General features: G+C 56.7%; 1 protein-coding gene across 1 annotated transcript; it reads left to right on the top strand.

The window, feature by feature from the left end:
- Nucleotides 1-799: 799 nt before the first annotated feature.
- On the top strand, nt 800-20,746 carry CRY2 (cryptochrome circadian regulator 2). The gene is made up of 12 exons (XM_051964319.1): nt 800-1,100; nt 10,526-10,634; nt 11,518-11,660; nt 12,444-12,628; nt 12,900-12,988; nt 14,049-14,189; nt 14,960-15,271; nt 15,445-15,596; nt 15,815-16,017; nt 16,266-16,355; nt 16,536-16,721; nt 19,958-20,746. Exons 1-11 carry the CDS (start codon nt 868-870, stop codon nt 16,676-16,678), a joined length of 1,800 nt encoding a protein of 599 aa, XP_051820279.1. The 5' UTR covers nt 800-867; the 3' UTR covers nt 16,679-16,721; nt 19,958-20,746.
- The last annotated feature ends 168 nt before the right edge of the window (nt 20,747-20,914 follow it).

A 20,914-nucleotide genomic window follows, 5' to 3' on the forward strand; every position in this document is an offset into this window, starting at 1 on the left:
TGTAGTCCTGTGTGTATTGTTTTAAAAACAGTTTTCTGAGAAGGGGTTCATAGGGTTTAACAGCTGCCAAAGGAGTCTATGACGCAAAAAGGCTGAGTCCCAGTGTTAGAGAAACGGTCCCTGTGCGTGTACCTGGGGCATCGGTGGTCTATAAGTAGCCTCGCATACCATAGGTGCTCAATAAATGCTCGCTGCCTGCCAGGTGCAGCTGCTCTGCAGGGGGCTGGGCGTCGGGTTTTCTCATCCAATAGAGTATTCATAGGGTCGGCAGCCCAGGCCACGCTCCCCCACGCCTCCGAGAGGATTGGACTGGACACTGGGCTCGGACCTTCCGAGCCCCGCCCCTTGCCGTCCAGGCTCCGCCCCCTCCCTCTTCCATTCCAGAACTACATTTTGAGGGAGAGGCGGGGCCTGCAGGGCGGGAACCAACAGCACCAAAGGGAGACAAAAGCAGCAGGTGGAGCATTCTCGCGAAGGCAGGAGCACGCGTGTCCGCGCAGCCCAGGCTAGCCCGGTACCAGACGCTTCCTTGGCTAGTCAGAGTGGAAAATGAAAAGCATACGTAGCCCGAAACCTCCGGAAAGCCGGCCTACGCAGGCGCAGTGCGTCACCACCGCCCCACCCGCGTGCCCCTCCCCCTGCCTGGACCGACACACATGGTGGGAACGTGAGTGGGCGGGACCTGCTCCGGGCCTCTGGGCCAATCAATTCGCGGAAAGCTCCGAGCCAGTAGAACTGGCTCTCTGAGAGCAGCGGAGCGGGCAGGAAAACATAGAAAAGAGATTACTGGTCGAGGTATCGAGAGGGGGCGTGGCCTAAGGGCCCAACCTGGGCGGAGCGGCGGCGCCGGCCGCAGTCTGGGCGGTGATGGCGGCGACTGCTGTGGTGACAGTGACGGCTGCGGCCCCGGCCCAGACCCCGGCCCAGACCCCGGCCCCGGAGGAAGGCGCTTCTTCGGTGCACTGGTTCCGCAAGGGGCTGCGGCTCCACGACAACCCGGCGCTGCAGGCGGCCCTGCGCAGGGCGCGCTGCGTGCGATGCGTGTACATCCTCGATCCGTGGTTCGCGGCCTCGTCCTCAGTGGGCATCAACCGCTGGAGGTGAGCGGCCGGGGGCGGAGGGAGGGAGCGAGGAGGGTTGGCTTCCCGAGGGCCGTCGGGCCGGCTGGAGGGCGGGTAGGAGAGGCCTACGGTGGGAAAAGAGCAGGGGTGACGGGATGGCTGGGTGGCAGGGGGGGGACCGGAGAGAGGCGCCGTCCCGGGAGGCGTATCCGGAGAGGATGCAAGGGGAGACAGCAAGGGGAACTCCCCGGAGGGAGGCGGGAGAGGAACGGGGAGGCCTCTGTAAGGAAGGGAAGGTGAAGGGAGAGAGGAAAGAAGCGCTTGTTAAGCGCCTACTGTGTGCCAGACACTGTCAAGCCCTTTATAAATATTAATTTATTTGCCGAGAGAGGAGGGGAAAGGAAGACCCTTGAAGTGAAGGGGCGATAGGGAAAGGACTTGGCGGGGGAAGGAGGGGGAAATGGAGGGAGGTGGTTATAGGGGAGGGAAGGGCGTCACTTTAAGGAACAAAGGGGAGGAAGATTTGGGGACAGGGCAGGTGCACTGGAGTCGTTCCCGGATTGAGGGGTCGAGCTCATCTGAGAAGGATCTCTGAAGTTAGGGAGTGTTAGGGAAGCATGGAAGGGAAGTTGGGTCTCTGGGAAGAAAGGGTTGGTTACCCTCACCAGAAAGAGGCACGCAGGGTGTGAGCTTGGAGCTGGCATTAGTGGGGGCTGGTCTTCCAAGTACAGCCCCCATCCTTGTGGGACAGTCTCTTAGGTTCCTGTGTCGTGACCTGGGTAGATTCTTGCTAAATCTCCGGCTTCCTGAATGACCCTTCTCATCCCAATTCTTGCCGGGCCTTGTCTCAGCCAGTGCCAGAGGAAGGGCCGTGTCCGCCTGAGACAGAGATGCTTTGTGCCCGGGGGATTAAGCTGCTTGCGAAGAATTCTCACTAGCCGGGGTTAGTCGCTGAATGAGCAGCTGGCTTCTCCCTTTTCATGTAGAGAACAGATATCTGTGGAGTCATTTTTGTGTCGGGTGGACTGGGAACAGGGAACGGGAACACTGTGATGTCAGGACTCTGCCGATATTCCAGAGAGGATGGGGACAGGCCCTCCAAGGGCTGAACACATGACAGCTTGTGTTTACTTCTGCAGCCAGGTTTGAGACACCGTGTCCCCAGGCTCTCCGAAATGCAGCAGAAAGTGTTGTTTGCATTTGTCCCGGGCCCTCCGTTAGTGGCTCCGTGGTGGCTGCTCCCCGCGGGCGTCTGGCTGCAGCTTCTGACTCTGGGGCCGCTTAATGCCCCGTCTGCCCCCTTTGTGCGGAGCTGTGCCCCTCGAAGCTGGGTGCCTCGGCGGCGCTCCCCAGGCTTGTGTTCCACTCTCCATAAATAGCACCCAGGATGTTAAACTCATGACCTCAGAGAGCAGATGACGGGCCCAGCATCGTATCACCATCACTGCCCCTCCCTCCCCAGCATCTGTTTTAATTAGCAATCCGAATCGGAGCCGGGCCTGTCTCTGTGCGTCCTTCCGAGGGCAGCGCTCCCACTGGGCCAAGGGGAGAGGCTGTCTTGCAGCTGCTCGTCTCGTTACCATTTTATGGGGCACTTCCTGACTCATGGGCATGGACTCCTCTCACTTCTGGCTCTTCATCGCACGGAGCAGGGCCCTGAGGTCCAGAGGCCAGAGCAACTGCCTCCCCCAGCTGCGGTATTTAATGGAGATTGGACAGGACCGTGCTGTTCCCTGAAAAGTGCCGGTTCCGAATTGCATTTGAATTTGGCAGGGGCAGTGATTGGCAGGATTTGGGCACTGTCCATGAATGTTCGGTGACTGTTTTTTAAATGGAGGAGGGGTGTGACACGGCGAGCCATGGGCGTCTGATTTGTATGTTATGGGGCTAGTTCTGAGCCTTCACACCCTGCCCAGGTGCAGCTTTTCCATGCCTAGTAGGGAGTGGCCCAGGAGGACAGAACTGAAGGTGCAGCAGCCTAAAATGGGAGAATAGGCTAGCCTGAGGCCTTGGAGCCAAGGGACTCCTCCCTGGGTGGAGGCAGCGGGCATTCCCCCACCCACCAAGCCCACTTGGCCACTTGTAGATGGCCTGGCACGCACCAGCTGCACCCAGAATGCGCCCTCTCCCCGTACTCCCCTCCACTGCGCCACACCGGAGAACCAGAGAAGGGAATGCATTTAAAACTTAAGGTAGAGCCCCTCCGTGTGGGCTCCGGGGCAGCAGGGAGTGCCAGGGCCGGTGCAGTGGTTAGCGGGCAGCCCCGGTGGGGGCCCTGCAGGGTGGCGGCAGGTGGAGCGGGCCATTGGCCCGTGCTGACTGGGAGTGGCTCCCCCCGCGCAGTCAGACTCCAGCACCCGTGTAGCTGCCTGGCAATTGATGGGTGTTGCCTGGGATGTTATGTAGCACAGGGCAGAGCTGAGCACACTCATCAGGGATGTCCTGCTTTTTCTAACAAATGCCCCAGAAAGTCACTTGATCCTTCTGCTTTCAAGGTTCTGCTTTTCTGTTTGTCCATAGGGGAAGGCAATCTCCATCCTCACCTTTCTAAATTAGTAGCAGGGAAAGCTTTTTATAAGGGCAAAAGATTCGGCCCCTAGGCCCTGGATCCCCTTCCTATTGGGGTAATAATGCATACAACACAGACCAAGAAACCTGATCCTACTGGAAAAGTGCTGCTTTCAGTGTCTTTGTGCCCCACATAAGCAGCCAGCTGAGTCCCGTGTCTTCCCAGTGATGATGGAAGGCTGGCCAAGGGCAAGGACCAGACCCAAAAAGGTCTCCACTGCACAAAAGCAGACTCTACACCCTCTTACAAAGAGGGGTACGGACTTTCAGCCATTTTATAAGGGGAGTCTTCTTTGCTAAGGACTTGGGCTAGAAGTGACTGGACCTGGCAAGGTCTCATTTGTCCCTTGCATCTTTGTCCATAAAGAGGGTCGGTCTTCAGTTTGGCCATGGACCTCTGACCTTCCCACCACCTGGCCCCAACTTGTTTGTGTACCTGTGGCCGGGATGGTGGCTCTCCTGCAGTCTGTTCCACCATCCCGGCTGGCTCTGCTGGGAACCCCAGCTGGTCAGGGAACTCCGAATTAAAGCTTTGCTCTGGGGAGATAGGCTTGGAAGGCCAGGAAGGGCAGTCGGGGCCTTTTATTTTCTTCCTCCTCCCACTGAGAGAGAATGAGAGCTGGGTGGGACTGCAGGAAAGGCCTCTGTTTATATCTGATGCAAGAAGGTCCTTGTCTGCCAGGGCTGACTGGCCAGGCTCCAGCTCAGCCTGATGTTATGCAGAGCCAACTGCTCTGGAGACAGGGCCTCTGCTCTCAGCTAGGGCCAGGGCTGCTGCCTCCCCCAGGCCGGGGGTCCTGTGCCCACAGCCGGGGTCAGCCTGAGGCCTCTGCCTTCAGGGGGACCCAAAGAACAAAGAAATTCAGCCAGGCCTCTGCCTGAACTTCCTCTGTAACACTAGCACAGCAGAGGGAGCACAGCAACGGGCGCCACCTCTAAGAAGGGAAGAAGAAGGGCGTCGTGTCTCCCTAGATGACAAATCACTCTGAACATTTAGCAGGCACCTGCTGTATACTGAATATTATGCTGTGCTCTGGGGCTACAAAAGATGCAAAAAAGAGTCATTTTCCTTGGGAAGCACCCAGGCTAATGAGGGAGACAACATGCAGACAAATATGTACAAAGCGAGAGAGATACGAGATAAATAGGAAATAATTAACAGAGGTCATTCTGTTAAGAGGGCTTAGAAAGGTTTCAGTAAAAAAGGAAACCAGGGAAAGTAGGTGGAGAGGAAGCTTGATGTTAATGATGAGAATCAGAATGAAACAAATCAAACAGGCAAAATGTAGCCTGCAGATTAAAAATGGCTGCAGAACAGGTGCTCTGTGGGCACTGAGCAAAGCGGTGACATTTTCTGATAGAAATCCTCCTGCCCAGGTAAGGTTCTTGGAGGCTGGCTTCTCTGGAGAGCAGCAGGGATAACTCAGGGAGCAGGCCCGATGCTCATCCTAAGAGTCCCTGGCTCTGCCCAGACACTGAAGAGGTGAATGTGGGTTTGGGGGCTGGAGTGCTTCAGAGGAGGCTGCTTCCGGCTCTGTTTTCTGGGAGTTAAATCAAACTCCCAGAGCTCCAAGTGGAAGGATCAGAGACTATTTGGTCTTACCCCTGCTCAATAATAATCCCCCTGCTCAATAATAATCTCCCATCACATCCGCCAACCAGGCCTTCCCTCTGTGGTTGAAGACTTCCAGAAGTGAAGAGCTCTCTTTGTTAACAAGTTTTCCTCAGGCCTGGCTTCAGGCTGGCTCCTTGTCCTGCCAGAGGAGGCCCAACATGGGCTCCGTCACCTTTCCCATGGTCATCCTGCCTGGGCCAGGCTCTTCTCGAGAGCTTTGCTTTCTCCAGCCAGCCCTCTGACTCGTCATCATCCCATTACACTTGTCTTAGATCCTCACCCATGTAAAGCTGCCCTCCATACCAAGTTGTCCCAAGAAAAGAACTCATTTTCTAGGTGTTCTCCCGCAAGACATTCTTTATCGCCTCATCCCAATGGGAATATAATTCTTGGATTTTAGGGGTGCAGCAAGTCCTAGTAGGGTCACTTTCACTAAGGGACCAAGCAACAAAGCGGGTCTACTTTCCAGCCTTGACCCTTCTCAGTTCAGAAACAGACTGGCCAGACACTGGGCAATAAATTAATTTAGCCACCAAACTCATGACTGCCACAGAGGGTCACCTGGGTGGGGGGGAGGCATCATGGTACCTTAAAACATTTAAGAATAAGTAGGATGAGCAGGAGAAGCGGGGCGGAGGGGGGAGATGTCACAGGATCAAGAGGCAGAGGACTCAGCCATTGACTTTTTTTTTTAATAACTTTTTATTGACAGAACCCATGCCAGGGTAATTTTTACAGCATTATCCCTTGCACTCACTTATGTTCTGATTCTCCCCCCCACCCCAGATGGCAAGCAGTCCTTTACATGTTAAATAGGTGACAGTATATCCTAGATACAATATATGTGTGCAGAACCGAACAGTTCTCTTGTTGCACAGGGAGAATTGGATTCAGAAGGTAGAAATAACCCGGGAAGAAAAGCAAAAATGCAAGCAGTTTATATTCATTTCCCAGTGTTCTTTCATTGGGGGTAGCTGCTTCTGTCCATCCTTGATCAATTGAAATTCAGGTCTCTTTGTCAAAGAAATCCACTTCCATCAGAATACATCCTCATACAGTATCATTGTTGAGGTATATAATGATCTCCTAGTTTTGCTCTTAGCATCAGTTCATGTAAATCTCGTCAGTCCTCTCTGTATTCATCCTGCTGGTCATTTCTTACAGAACAATAATATTCCATAATGTTCATATACCACAATTTACTCACCCATTCTCCAATTGATGGGCATCCATTCAGTTTCCAGCTTCTAGCCACTACAAACAGGGCTGCCACAAACATTTTGGCACACACAGATCCCTTTCCCTTCTTTAGTATCTCTTTGGGGGATAAGGCCAGTAGAAACACTGCTGGATCAAAGGGTATGCACAGTTTGATAACTTTTTGAGCATAGTTCCAAATTGCTCTCCAGAATGATTGGATGTGTTTACAATTCCACCAACAATGTATCAGTGTCCCCGTTTTCCCACATCTCCTCCAACATTCCGCATTATCTTTCCCTTTCACTCTAGCCAATCTGACAGGTGTATAGTGGTATCTCAGAGTTGGCTTAATTTGCATTTCTCTGATTAATAATGATTTGGAGCATATTTTCATATGTCTATAAATAGTTTTAATTTCTTTGTCTGAGAATTGTCTGTTCATATCCTTTGACCATTTATCAATTGGAGAATGGCTTGATTTCTTATAAATTAGAGTCAATTCTCTATATATTTTGGAAATGAGGCCTTTATCAGAACCTTTGACTGTAAAAATGTTTTCCCAGTTTATTGTTTCCCTTCTAATCTTGTCTGCATTAGTTTTGTTTGTACAAAAACTTTTCAATTTGATATAATCAAAAATTTCTATTTTGTGGTCAATAGTGATTTCTAGTTCTTCTTTGGTCATAAATTCCTCCCTCTTCCACAGGTCTAAGAGGTAAATTATCCTATGCTCTTTCAATTTATTTATAATCTTATTCTTTATGCCTAGGTCATGAACCCATTTTGACCTTATCTTGATGTACGGTGTTAAGTGTGGGTCAATGCCTAGTTTCTGCCATACTGATTTTCAATTTTCCCAGCAATTTTTGTCAAATAATGCATTCTTTTCCCAAAAACCTGGATCTTTGGGTTTGTTAAACACTAGATTATTAAAGTTATTGGCTGTTTTGTCCTTTGAACCTAACCTATTCCATTGATCAACTACTCTATTTCTTAGCCAATACCAGATAGTTTTAGTAACTGCTGCTTTATAATATAATTTTAAATCTGGTACAGCTAGGCCACCTTCATTTGATTTTTTTTCATTAATTCCCTTGAAATTCTTGACCTTTTGTTTTTCCATATGAACTTTGTTATTTTTTCTAGGTCATCAAAATAGTTTTTTGGGAGTCTGGTATAGTGCTAAATAAATAGATTAGTTTAGGTAGTATTGTCATCTTTATTATATTTGCTCGCCCAATCCAAGAGCATTTAATATTTTTCCAGTTGGTTAGATCAGACTTAATTTGTGTGGAAAGTGTTTTGTAGTTTTGCTCATAAAGTTTCTGATTTTCCCTTGGCAGATAGATTCCTAAATATTTTATACTCTCAGTAGTTACTTTAAATGGAATTTCTCTTTGTCACTCTAACTGCTGGATTTTGTTAGTGATATATAAAAATGCTGATGACTTATGTGGGTTTATTTTGTATCCTGCAACTTTGCTAAAGGTGTGGATCGTTTCTAATAACTTTTCAGTAGTCTCAGGTTCTCTAAGTATACCATCGTATCATCAGCAAAGAGTGATAATTTGGTTTCCTCATTGCCTATTCTTATTCCTTTAATCTCTTTCTCAACTCTTATTGCCAAAGCTAGCATTTCTAATACAATATTGAATAGTAACAGTGATAGTGGGCAATCTTGTTTCACTCCTGATCTTATTGGGAATGGTTTCAATTTGTCCCCATTACATATGATGCTTACTGCTGGTTTTAAATAGATGTTACTGATTATTTTAAGGAAAAGTCCATTTATTCCTATACTCTCAAGCGTTTTTAATTGGAATGGATGTTGGATTTTATCAAATGCTTTTTCTGCATCTATTGAGATGATCATATGGTTTTTGTTAATTTGATTATTAATAAGCCATTGACTTCTGTGTGACTTTAGGTTAATCACTTAACTTTCCTTATCTGTAAAATGAGGTGGCGGACTGGAAATCAAAGGTTCTGTAGCAGTGATAGCTTGCGGCCTTAAGCCCACAACAAGCCCGAGCAGCTTCTGGTGGCCGCAGAAAGCCTGGAAGGCCACATTTAGCAGACTGCTGACAAACCAGAGTGGCCAGAAAAGGACAAGCAACATAGGGAGGAACTCCTAGAAGGAGCCAGAGGGGCCTGGTTTGGAGAAGGCTGTAAGGGTAAACTTGCTGGCAGCTGCCCAACTGCCCAAGGGGAATGGGTGACGCTGAGCACCAGGGAGTCCTCAGGAGGCGTTGCTGACCCCTGAAGGGTCCAGCTTTCTGTTTATGGGTTTGTCTTCTGGGGGCAGCTTAGCCTCCCCCCACCCCCCCAGACATTGCCTCATGGCCTAGAATGTAAATTCCCACCAGGGCCCCACAGGTCATCGCCAGGGGCCCATCCTCACTTCCTCAGGGCACAGTGATGGCACAAAAATGGCTCATTCTTGCCTCAGCTTTCCATTGCTGAAGCTGTCAGCTTTTCCAGACTCGGCAGCTCGCACAAGCTCTCGTTTCCTGTCAGGATGATCCCTGTCCTTCCGCTCTTCCCAGGACGGTCCCTGACACGATGCTTTGGGCCTGTGCAGCCACCCAGCAGTGGACGTCAGCTGCAGCCTTGGAGGGTGTCAGCTGGGGCCTGTTGGACACTCCTCCTTCCCACCCCGTGCAACGAGAGTCCGTGCCCCATCATGGGCAGTGTGGAAGCGTCCACGTGCAGAGAAGACACTGCCACCCTCTCTGTCTTGGTGCCCGTTAGAATGTTGGAAGTGTAGGGACACAAACGGTCGCCTACAAGTGAATAAAAGTCCCCTGATGGAGCCATGATGGGGTTTCCAGGGCTGACAGACATCAAGAATGGGCTTTGAAGTCAGAATGCCTGAGAGCCAATGGTTTTACCACAGTCAGATTCAAGTTTTCCTGAGAAATAGAGTGAAAGTGTTCTGGTTTACAGAAACCACCTGGCAGCACAGTGAAAGGGCAAGGACAGGAATGACGAATGACGGCAGTCTCTGCAGGTCCCCTGGATGAGCCAGAAGCTGTCAGCTTAGGGGCAACAGTAAAGGCTTCTTCCTCTACTCGCACAGAGCAGCCGACATGGAAAGGCCGGAGAAAAGGGCTCGGTTTGACCCACTGGGCTTGTCAGTGTGCAGGGGCCATTGCTGAACCAACAACGGGAAACAGGTGGGACCAGTTTCTAAAAAATTACCCTGACAGTTTGATTACAAATAACCAGTGTTTCTGTGATGCTCTGAAGTTTGCAAGGTGCTTCACATGCATCATCTCTTCAGATCCTCAAAATGCCCCATAAGATAAGTTATCCCCATTTTATAGATGAGGAAACTTGAGGCTGAGAAGTTAGGCAACTTGCTGCCCAGGATCTCACAGTTACCATTTGAGAAAAGATTCAAATTTAGGTCTTCCAGACTCCCAGCATGAAGCTATTCAATAAAGGAGCCAAAGAAGATGAAGGAATCGGCCTGGTCACATGACCAGGACGTTGTCCAGCTGTCTGGCTCTCTGTGTGTACTACCCAGCAGAAGGCCACTGCCATTGCGGGCTCTGTGGTCCGCAGACCCAGGCCCTCTCATCTGAAGAGAGAAAAATCACTAATTTCTCCAAACCTTTTGACCCAAAGATCTCAGGGTTGGAAATGAGATGAATGCCTGTTGGCTGGGGAGTGGCTAAACAAGCTGTGGTACGTGATGGACTGATTGCACCGGGAGAAGTGGTTCTTCCACTTCCGCTTCCAAGAAGCCTGGGAGACTTAGATGAAGTCAGAAAAATAACGGCACCGACCAGGATGAGAGTAACGAAGACAGTGCCCCAGATGCAGTGCTGTGTGACCTCTGGGACCACAGGGGCTTGGGGGGATGGCTGACCCAGCTGTGGCTTGTTGGGTTGTGCTTTATTGCTTTCTTCTATTTTTTTTTTTCTCTTTTTGGTACAAGAGATGGTTTTCTGGGCAAGGGAGAGGAGGGAAGTTAAGGTGATGTTTAAAAAAAAAAAAAGATCTGACCACAAACTTTTGTTCATACAGAGAACTGCTTTTTTTGTCTCATGTCACTAATCTTGCTTCAATCCTGCAGGTTCCTTCTCCAGTCCCTGGAAGACCTGGACATCAGCTTAAGGAAATTGAACTCTCGTCTCTTTGTAGTGCGAGGACAACCCACTGATGTGTTCCCAAGACTCTTCAAGGTAAGGGTTTGTAGGTGGTGAGAGAAATCCAACTCGTCCCCCCTTTCCAGCTTTCTGGGGGCTCCCCCAGGCTCCCGGGTGCTGCAGGACGAAGGCCGAGTGAGGGGAGCCCCGGCAGATTGGGGGGGAGCGCTGAGAAGTCCCAGGAGACGGGTTCTCCTTAGAAAGGCTTTTCATCCAGCCCAGACCCGGGCTGTGGCTTCCTTTCCAAGCCAGCCAGGCTGGATGAAGGACGGCCCGGCCAGATTATTGGGGTGAGAGGAATGTCTGCCTTCCTGAGGGAGTGCCTGCATCTTGCACAGCGGCCACGGCTCCTGCTGCATCCAGCTCTTTGTTAAGGGTCCAGGCCCACTGCTTTCCCCTGCTCGGCGGAGAGAGCCAGCTCTCAAAGCAGGGCATTCTGGGATAGCTGTTCCCCCACCCCCCAGCAGCCCAAGCCTGGGCCGCGGGGCTCCGGGGCTGCCCCTGGCCCTGTGTTCACACTCAGCCAGCTGGTTCCTGCAGCTCTGGATGGAGGCTTGCAGCCTTGCCTTGGTGCTGAGGCGCAGGGGCCGGCTCTGGGGGCCCTCGGCACCTGCCCGACTCTCCCAGTGCCTTCACCTGCCCCGTGAGCTGCCAGGAGAGTCGGAGGGGAGGCCGTGAGGCTCACTGACCAGCCAGGGCTTGTGGGCTGCGGCTCAGCTTGCCAGTGACCTCAGGAGGTTTCCCTGCTTAAGTCTGCCCGGGAAACAGGGCCCGCACCTGGGGCCGAGATCTGCAGAGTGGGGGGGTCAGCGGGCTGACTTTGGGGGCCCCCCCAGAGCCGCCCCTCCTCCCGTCCTCAGCCCCGTTCCCTCCTTGGAGCTGGGCCCCAGGCCCGGCCCTAGCGGACACTTCTCCACAGGAATGGGGCGTGACCCGGCTGACCTTCGAATATGACTCGGAGCCCTTTGGGAGAGAGCGGGACGCGGCCATCGTGAAGATGGCCAAGGAGGCCGGCGTGGAGGTGGTAACAGAAAACTCCCACACCCTCTATGACCTGGACAGGTGAGGGCCCGCGCGGGGCCCTGGGAGTGGGGACCCAGCTCAGGCCCCCGAGGCACCCGTGGGGCGGCCGCGGACTTAGCCAGCGGCGCTGCAGGGAGGCCGCTGCTCCGGCCCAGGAACCCCGCCTAGTGGCGGCTGCCGGAAGCTGCCTCACGCAGCCCCGCACGTGAGCAGGGGCAGCTGGAGCAGTGAGCGTGGCGCTCCTCCCCCTGCCACGTGAGGGGGTGGGGCCCGAGGCCCCGCCCACAGGCTGTCTGGCTGCCGGGAAGCTTGAGAGCCCAGCCCCCCCAGTCCGGGCTTGCAGCATCTGCAGGGCAGGGAGCCTGGCTCTGGGCAGGGGCGGCCCACACCCCCTCGGAGCTCCCCAAACATGAGGCTTCCGGAGGGATGGAGGCCGTCCCTGGCACCCCGAGGCTACGGCCGCCCCCCAAGAGGGAGGGGATGCCCTTGGGGCTGCTCCTGGGGAGTGGGGGGGAAGAAGTGTCCCTAAGGATCCTCCGTGCTGGCCAGGGCTCCCAGGGACGCGATCTGGTGACCCGGGAGCCTGGCCCGGGAGGGCTGACCACGTCCGGCGGGCCCTCTTTTCTCTTGGCAGCTCAGGCCCTGGTGGCTCAGTGCCCCGCTTTGGCAGTCTGCCCGTCGGGGCCTCAGTTTCCCCCCCTGTAAAATGGTGCTGCAGCCGGCCAGTGAAGGATAGGAGGCTTCGGGCCTGTTGGGGTGAGCAGGCGGGGTCCCCAGCTGCAGGCCCTGTGAGTGATGCTGAGTGTCCTTTGGGATCCTCAGGATCATTGAGCTGAATGGGCAGAAACCACCCCTCACCTACAAGCGCTTTCAGGCCATCATCAGCCGCATGGAGCTGCCTAAAAAGCCCGTGAGCGGCGTGACACGCCAGCAGATGGAGCGGTGCCAGGCTGAGATCCGGGAGGACCACGACGAGGCCTACGGCGTGCCTTCCCTCGAGGAGCTCGGTAGGCCCCCCCTCCCGGGCCCAGGGGGGCTCCTTGCTGAGGTCGCTGGCCCCTACGATGGGAAGCTCGCCAAGGCTGAGCCGGCTGAGCGGGAGCCGTGGGTCTGGGGATGGGGCCGGAGGGGCCGAGAGCAGGGGCAGGAGCAGCCCCAGGAGGAGGGAAGCCTGGGCCCGGGGAGAGCCGCATCCCGGAGAGGGGGCAGCCCGGGGGTGGCGCCCTCCTCCTTGGGGAGACCCACCTGCGCCCCTTTGACTCGGCTCTCCTCTGCCAGGGTTCCCCACCGACGGACTGGGCCCGGCTGTTTGGCAAGGAGGCGAGACGGAAGCTCTGGCCCGACTGGACAAGCACCTGGAAAGGAAGGTAGGAAGCCCCTCTGGGGGAGAAGTGGGTTCCCGTCCCTGCAGGAGCAAGCGCTGGGAAGTCCCAGGGAAACATGGTGCAAAAGAGCTGGATTCTGGTTCACCTCGCCCCTGGTCTCTGCCTCGGTCTTCTCAGTGAAAGCGGGGAAGGGCTGAGCTGCGGTTGTGAAAACACTGCTTTGTGAGCGGGAGCCCCATGAGCGCTAGGGGCAGTGCCCGGCTGCCTTGGGTCCTCCGGCACAGGAGGGGGCAGTGATCCTGGGGGAAGAGCCCTTGTTCTGAGCCTGTGGCCCTGGGCCCCCCTCTTCCACCTCTGCTCCAACTCCCTGAATTGGATGAGTGGGCTTGCTGAGGGCTGCCCTGGTCCTAGTGATGTCGGTATCGCAAGCGCGCTCCGTCCTCCCCGCCAGGGCCCAGCCCCCGGGCAGCGGGGCAGACTCAGGGAGCTGGCTCAGAAACCACGGGCTCCTGGGCTGCGCGGCTCTCCCTCCTCCCACAGACGGGCCCCCGGGCGCCCCCACGGCCGGCCTGGTCCGCAGTCCCGCGAAGGATGGGGGTCCCAGGCCTTCCACTCTGAGCTGAGAGCCCGGAGCGATGTGCCGGCCCCTCCGCGTGGGCCCCCGGGCAGCCACAGGGAGACAGGCGGGAGGAGCACTGGGGTTCTAGACCCAGAAAGATGACGTAGGCGTAAATGTCACACTTCGGGGGCCGAGCCTCCCTGACCCCGGGATCTCCGGATCTCTTCCCATGAGCGAGGAGGAGCCCAAGGTCAGCGTCTGGCCTATTCAAGGCCAAGGGTCTCCTCAGAGGTGAAAAAGGTGGCTCGGCTGCCCCTGAGCACAGGGCCCTCAGCTTTTTGCAGGGGGAGACTTGAGAGCGTCCTGTCAGTGGCTCAGCCCCCGCCTCCCAGAGACTCTCCAGCTCAGGCTGCAGCCAGCCCGCTCACAAGCAAGGCCGGGCTCTGGCCGGGGGGCTTGTGGAAGGGTGAGGCTGGAGGGTCTGGCCGGCAGAGCTGCCGCAGAGGAGGCGGGAGGCTCCTTGTCTTCCTTCTTCTCTTCCAGGCCTGGGTCGCCAACTACGAGAGGCCGCGGATGAACGCCGCCTCACTGCTGGCCAGCCCCACGGGCCTCAGCCCCTACCTGCGCTTCGGATGCCTCTCCTGCCGCCTCTTCTACTACCGCCTCTGGGAGCTGTACAAGAAGGTGAAGGCCGCGGCTGCCCCTGCCCCAGCCCCCTGCAGAGCCCGGCCCAGCTCCCGGCCCCCCGGCCCCGAGGGGAGAGGGGCTCGGGCTCAGAGGCAGTGGCGGCCGGCCAGCCGGAATTTGGCCCCGGTTCCCTTGGGTTGGGACTGTCGGGAGCCGTCCCAGCCTTGCAAGAGGATCGATGGGCAGCGTGGCACAGGCCGCCCCCACAGGTGTCCCCCTCTGCCCTCCGGGTGCCCCAGCTTCCTCGGCTGTAGATGAGGGGTTGGGGTCTGCAGGTCCTTGCTGACTTTATAGCCAGGGACCGGTCATCTCGCGCAGCAGAGTACATGCTTAATTGAGGGCTGCCTGCCTCCCAGCCCCGGCTCTCGTGGGCTTCCTTCGCCAAGTTTCAGAGGTTGAGCCTTGTTCGTGCGTAGAAAGGAAGAGAGACGGGGGCCTGGGTCTGAGATCGCGAGCGGGGACCTCCTGACCCCCTGCCCGTTCCTGCTGCTGCTCTGTCCCCTCTGGCGGGGGCTGGAGCTGTGGCCCTTCACACTGGGCGCCATTGCTCCAGGGGACTTAGGGCTAAGAACCGAGCCCACCCCTCCTCTAAGAGAAGGAAAACCCAGAGAAGGACGTCATCTGATCTGGCTCTTCCCGGGTCAGGAGAGCAGAGCTGAGAGCAGAGCGCCGTACAGGCCCCCAAATTCCCCCCGCAGCAGGGACTTAAGCCGAGGGTTGGACTGGATGGAGGGCCAATGACTGGGGACTTTCCCTTCTCCCTTCAGGTCAAGAGGAATAACACGCCGCCGCTGTCTCTGTACGGCCAGCTCCTTTGGCGTGAGTTTTTCTACACCGCGGCAACCAACAACCCCAAGTTTGACCGGATGGAGGGGAACCCCATCTGCATCCAGATCCCCTGGGACCGCAACCCAGAAGCCCTGGCCAAGTGGGCCGAGGGCAAAACCGGCTTCCCCTGGATCGACGCCATCATGACCCAGCTTCGGCAGGAGGGCTGGATCCACCACCTGGCGCGGCACGCGGTGGCCTGCTTCCTGACCCGCGGAGACCTCTGGGTCAGCTGGGAGAGCGGCGTCCGGGTGAGTGTCTCCCGCAGCCAGGACCGGGCACGTGGACCCAACGGGGCAGGGGAGGCACTTCCCAGAAGCCCCCACGGGGGGCCTGGGTTCCAGCGCTGACTCTGCTAGTCCTTGGGCTTTGGGAAGACACCTCCCCCACTCACCCTGATTTCCTCAGTCTCCTCCTCCCTTAGGTGTTTGATGAGCTGCTCCTGGATGCTGACTTCAGCGTGAATGCAGGTAGCTGGATGTGGCTGTCCTGCAGCGCCTTCTTCCAGCAGTTCTTCCACTGCTACTGCCCAGTGGGCTTTGGTCGTCGCACAGACCCCAGTGGAGACTACGTCAGGTGGGGGAGAGAAAGTGCTGGGGGCTCCTTGTAGAACACGAGTGGGTGGGGGGGCGTGGGGAGTTGAGTGGGGGGAGCCCATGGAGAGTGTGAGCAAGTTGGAGGGGGCTTGTAGAGTGTCAGGGAGTGTGGGGGGTGGTTTCGTGGAGTGTGAGCGAGTCTGGGGGGGAGGGGAGGCTCGTGGAGTGTGAGCAAGCCGGGCCCTGCGTGCATTGTAGGCGATACCTCCCCCAGCTGAAGGGCTTCCCCTCGCGCTACATCTATGAGCCCTGGAACGCCCCCGAGTCTGTGCAGAAGGCGGCCAAGTGCGTCATCGGGGTGGACTACCCCAAGCCCATGGTCAACCACGCGGAGACCAGCCGGCTCAACATCGAGCGCATGAAGCAGATCTACCAGCAGCTGTCACGTTACCGAGGCCTCTGTGAGTGTGGGTCCCACTGTGGGCCGAGCCTGTCCCAGGCGGGGGGGAGGGAGAGAGGGGGAGGCGTAGCTCTCTCTCTCTGAGCCCCAGGGAGGGGGAGGAGAACTGGGCTCTGGGGGGAGCAGAGGGGGCGCCTGATGCTGAGCCTTTCCAGACCCCACTTTGATGGGGGAGCAGCTTCAGAGTCCCATCCGGCCTTCCTCCCCCCATCTCACCATCCCCCCTTCTCTGTGCCAACCCCTCCTCAGGTTTACTGGCCTCTGTCCCGTCCTGCATGGAAGACCTCAGCAGCCCCATGGTGGAAGCGAGCGTGGGCCAGCCGGGCCTTAGCAGCACAGGTGAGCCACGGGACCCCAAGTCAGCCGCAAAGCCGCTGTGGCGGGCTCCTCCCAGGGGACACAGCTGCGGCCCAGCTGTGCTGGTGCCCGGAGGGGCCTTTACTTCCCCCTTCTTTTGCTTGTTCTTTTCCGCCTCGGCCTCTCCCCTGCCCACAGAGCTTAGCTCTCCTTTCATTGCAGGCCCAAAGGTCCCGCCCTGCCCCCCAGCGTCCCCTAAACGCAAACACGAGACCCCGGACGAGGCTTGTGGAGGGGAGCACGGCAAACGGGCCCGCGTGATGGTGGCAGTGCCCGGACCAGAGCTGGTGGGCAGAGATGTGTGAGAGCGAGGGGCACCAGCCGGAGGGCAGCAGAAGAGGGGACATGGTGAGTGCCGGGCAGGGGACGACTCCGAGCCCCCAGCCCCCTTGTGCCCCCACCCTCCACAAGTTGCAGGGGGTTATTTAGGATTGGACATTTTCAGAGCTTCTAATGGGGAAAGAAAATCAGAATCCTTCCTCCCTTTGCCAGCAAAGAGAGTGTTTCCTAATCCCTCCTCACCTCAAAATGAGCTGAATCTGTAAAAGGGGGAGGGAAGACCAAGAGAGGGAGCACCACACGCAGGACCTGGGGGGCTGTGCTGCCTTTGCAGACCGGAAGGAGAGACTTCTTGGCATTCACACAGGCTCCCTGAGGCAACAGTCCTTCCCCTCCCCCTTCCTCCTTTCTCTTTCTCCCCTTCCCCCTCTCTTCTCTTTTCCCCTTTCTCTTTGTCCCCCTCCTCCTTCCCCTCTCCCTCTCCTTTTCTTTGTCCCCTCCTCTGCTCCTCTTCCCCCTCCTCCCCTTCTTTCCTTCCTTCCTCCCCTTTCTCCCCTTCTCTTTGCCCCCCTCCCCCTCTCCTCTTCCTCCTTTTCCCCCTTCTCACTTCTCTCCTCCCCTTCTCCCTTCTCTAGTTGTTCTCTAGTTTCCCTCCTAGTTGTCCCCACCTGCTGTTTCCCAGGAATTGGATTCCTTAGGCAGCCAGCAGAGAGCAGCACTCACCCTTCCAGAGCTGCGGAGGAGCCCATTGGGTTATTGTGCCAACAGTGCTTTCTTAGCCCTGCCCAGAACATGCTAGGTACGACCTAGCCGGGAGGTCAGAGTGCGATTCCTGCCCTCAGGGAGTACTGTGTAGTCCCACTGTGGGTCAGTGCCGCCATTGTCCTGGGCATTCATCCTTGTTGCCCGTCTCAGAGGGGCCAGGACAACTCCTTGTCTTAATAGGAGCTCCCTTGGTTCTGGAGAAAAGCCTCCATCTTCCCCTTGGGGCTTCCCACCCAGAGCCACCGAGGCCCCGTCACGGGAACCCGTCTCCCCATCTTAGTCTCTCTCTGGTTCTTGAATTGAGGCTGCCGCCGCCCACATCGTTCGGAGTCTCTTTTTCCTCGGCCGACTCCTTTCTTTTCTTTCCTTCCGTGAGGCAGCATCGGCTCCCTGCCCTCTGTTCCTTTCCCAAATCCTTTATTTTTTGAGTCGTCCTGCATTGTCCTGGGAGCACTGAAGGCCTGCTGAAACTTGTCCTGGTTAGGAGACAGGGAGCTGGCCTAGCTGGGGGAGGCAAGCAGGTGCTTTGGCCACGACCGAGCGGCGCGCCCTGAACCAGCAGCCAGTTGTTGAGCTGTGGCTCTGTGTCCCGCATCATGCTAGGAGGGGCACGTCCTGCTGGGATGGTCCCGGACGCATTTTGTGTTCCTATAAATTTGACTCAGTTCTCCATCTCTTTGAGAAATGAGGCCTTTATCACAGACACTGTTGCTATTAAACAATTCTCTCAGCTTTCTCTTTTCCTTCTAATCTTGGCTGCATTGATTTTGTTTGTGCAAACCGTTTTTGATGTATTATAAAATTATCCATTTTACATCTCATGATGCTCCATGAGACTTGCCTTCAAGAAAGACTTGCCAACTTGTCTCTCCCTGCCCCAATTCTAATGTTTCTTTACTAGGCTCTGTGGCTGCACAGTCACTCGCCACCTTCTCAGTACTTTGTGAAATGGGGACAAACCATAAGCTGCCGGCCTGCCTACCTCTGTCCTTCCCCGGAGGGTTGTACAGATAGACCATGTCTCGTGCCAATTACAGCATCGCTGGCCCCTCGGTCAGAGCCCACCCGGAGGCTGGATCCGCAGACAGGGGGGCTGATGCATCAGAAGGGGCAGACGGGAGTGCCGGTCCCCTGAACTCTGCCCCTTCTCCCACTTAGCTGCTGTGACGTTCCAAGGAGTCACTTTGTGTCTCTGACCTCACCTTGACCAGCAGTCCCCTTGAGATAATTCGGGTGTGAATCAGCCAGTCCTTGAGAGTCCCCTCGGCTCCTCGCTGTGGGAGCTGCTATTTCTAGGTCACGGCTGTGGCCATCCGTGGGAAGGACTGATGGGGGTCATCGTAAATGAGTCTTACCAGAAGATGTGTCCTGAGACTCCGGGTCAGAACCTTCTCCGACGTGGATGCTCATGACTTCCTCTTCCCTGGGGGAGCTTTCAGCGCGCTCTGCCCAGTGAACCAAAAGAACAGGCCCTCCTTCCAGCTGGCTCCCTGTAATCCCTAAAGCTGCTTACTGTCCTGATTCCATTATACCCGGGGTTTTTGCAGATTTTTCTCATTATTTGTCTCATTATTCACCATTCGGGAGAGCAGGAATGGGTGTTTGCCTCCCTCCTCTGCAGAGCAGCCCCTTTGAGGATAGCCAGAAACCTCATCCCCCATCTCTTCTCTCTCCTCCCTTGGGGGACAACTGCATTAACCTTTCATGGCATCTTTGGGACCTGCTGGTCACAAGGTCCCAGCATGTCTGATACTCAGGGAATTTCTGGGAATTTTGACTGTAGGATCCTAAAATCAGGACCTTGCGAAGGAAACTGAGACCCAAAGAGAAACGACTCATTTGCCTTGGCAGTCAGGGGCAGAACCCCGGCCTTCTGTCTCCCCAGCCTGGGCCTGGGCCTGGCACCTCCCACAGAAGGCTCTGGGCTAGGCCCCGAAGCCCACCCCATGCAGCTCCCCACCCGAGGCCATCTGCAGCCCCCAGTGCCCCCTGCTGGCCACCCCCAACCCCCTCACCCCCGGCCTCAGCAGGCCGAGCACTGGGGCCCTGGGGAGGACTGAGAAGGGCATCGGAAGAGCTGTGTGGGCAAGGTGGTACAGTCTGTTCCGTTCCGTGCTGGAGAAGTGTCCGGGCTTCTGCCTCCCTTGTGTTAAAAGGAGCCAGCTGCCTGGGAGATCTCTCGCCCCCATTTTCTGGGGGCTCCCCCCTCGCCTCCTCTTCTGTTTGCATCCTGAGGGCCGTGCTCCCGCAGAGGACACAGGCTGGCCTGGCTCAGCTGCCTTGCCCCCTGCCCCCTCCCTGACCAGTGACTCGGAGCTTACCTCCTGAGGGCCGTCTCCACCTTGGAGTCACGGCCGCCAGCCCCTCAGCGCCTCAGTAACGCTGGTTTTGACGTGGCTCCCATGGCTCCAGACCCAGCCCCCCCGCACAGTGGTCGCCCTTTCCCATAGCGCCCGGGCCATCGGACATTGGGGATGACTGGGGGGAGGGGTGCTCTTCTGCCTCAGGATGTCAGCTCACTGTGGTTTTTCCCCTTCCAGCCGCAGAGCGGAGCGGACGCAGAGAGAGGGGCGCAGGGCGGCCGCGCTGCCGGTGACCACGGACGGCGGGGAAAGCCGGTCCCCCGGGAAGGGAGTGTGTGTGTGTGCCTGTGTCTGTGTGCAGGACGCGGTGGGCGGTGGGGAGGAGGGAGCCTCCCCCCGGATGTACCCACCCTAGGCACCCCGGACTGAGGCTCCATGCCCCCCACTGACCAGTCGGTGAGCTTGCCCAGCTGCCCGATGCTGCTGTCAGGGCGCCAGGCCCGCGCCTCTGCTCCCATCAGGGCCGTGATGCTGTAGCCGGGGCCGGGGGCCCAACACCGGCCTGGCCCCCCATGGGTCCTTCAACCACCCGAGCTCCCGGGGCCATCTTGTGGTGGGGCCTAAGCCCCCTGCCTGGGCCCAGCTGTCCCACCCTCCCTGCCCTGCCTCCCTAGGACCCAGATTAGCTTAAAGGGATACAGGGGGTGGGGGTCGTCTTCAGTCAGTCACATGGTGGGTTAAGGGACTCCTCCCAGTGGCCCCCTGTACTCCTCCCACCCCCCACTGACCAGGAGTTGCCAGCCCGGCCAAATACCCACCCTGTTGTGGTCCCCAAGGCCTTCTGGGAACCGGTCAGTGTGCCGGGATGTCCGGGGAAGCCAGCCGAGGGGAGGCCAGGCCTCGAATTCCAGGGGTGTCCAAGGGCCCCCCACCTCCATCATCGCCCCCACCCCCAGCCACCTCCTACCTCCCCTAAAGGGCTGAAGGCCTGCCTGAGGCTGGCGGGGATAAACCGTGGTGCAGACCGAGTGTGAGGGGCCCCGAGAAGTCTTCCTTCCTGCTCCAGCTGTCGCGGGGCTGCAAAAAGAGACTTTGTGCGTGTGTGTGCGTGTGTGCGTGTGCGTGTGTGTGCGTGTGTGTGTGTGTGTGTGTGTGTCTGCACACTCACCTTGCTGTGTGTGATGTGTGTACGTG

Source organism: Antechinus flavipes, chromosome 6 (assembly GCF_016432865.1).
Source record: "Antechinus flavipes isolate AdamAnt ecotype Samford, QLD, Australia chromosome 6, AdamAnt_v2, whole genome shotgun sequence".
Classification (NCBI taxonomy): Eukaryota; Metazoa; Chordata; class Mammalia; order Dasyuromorphia; family Dasyuridae; genus Antechinus; species Antechinus flavipes.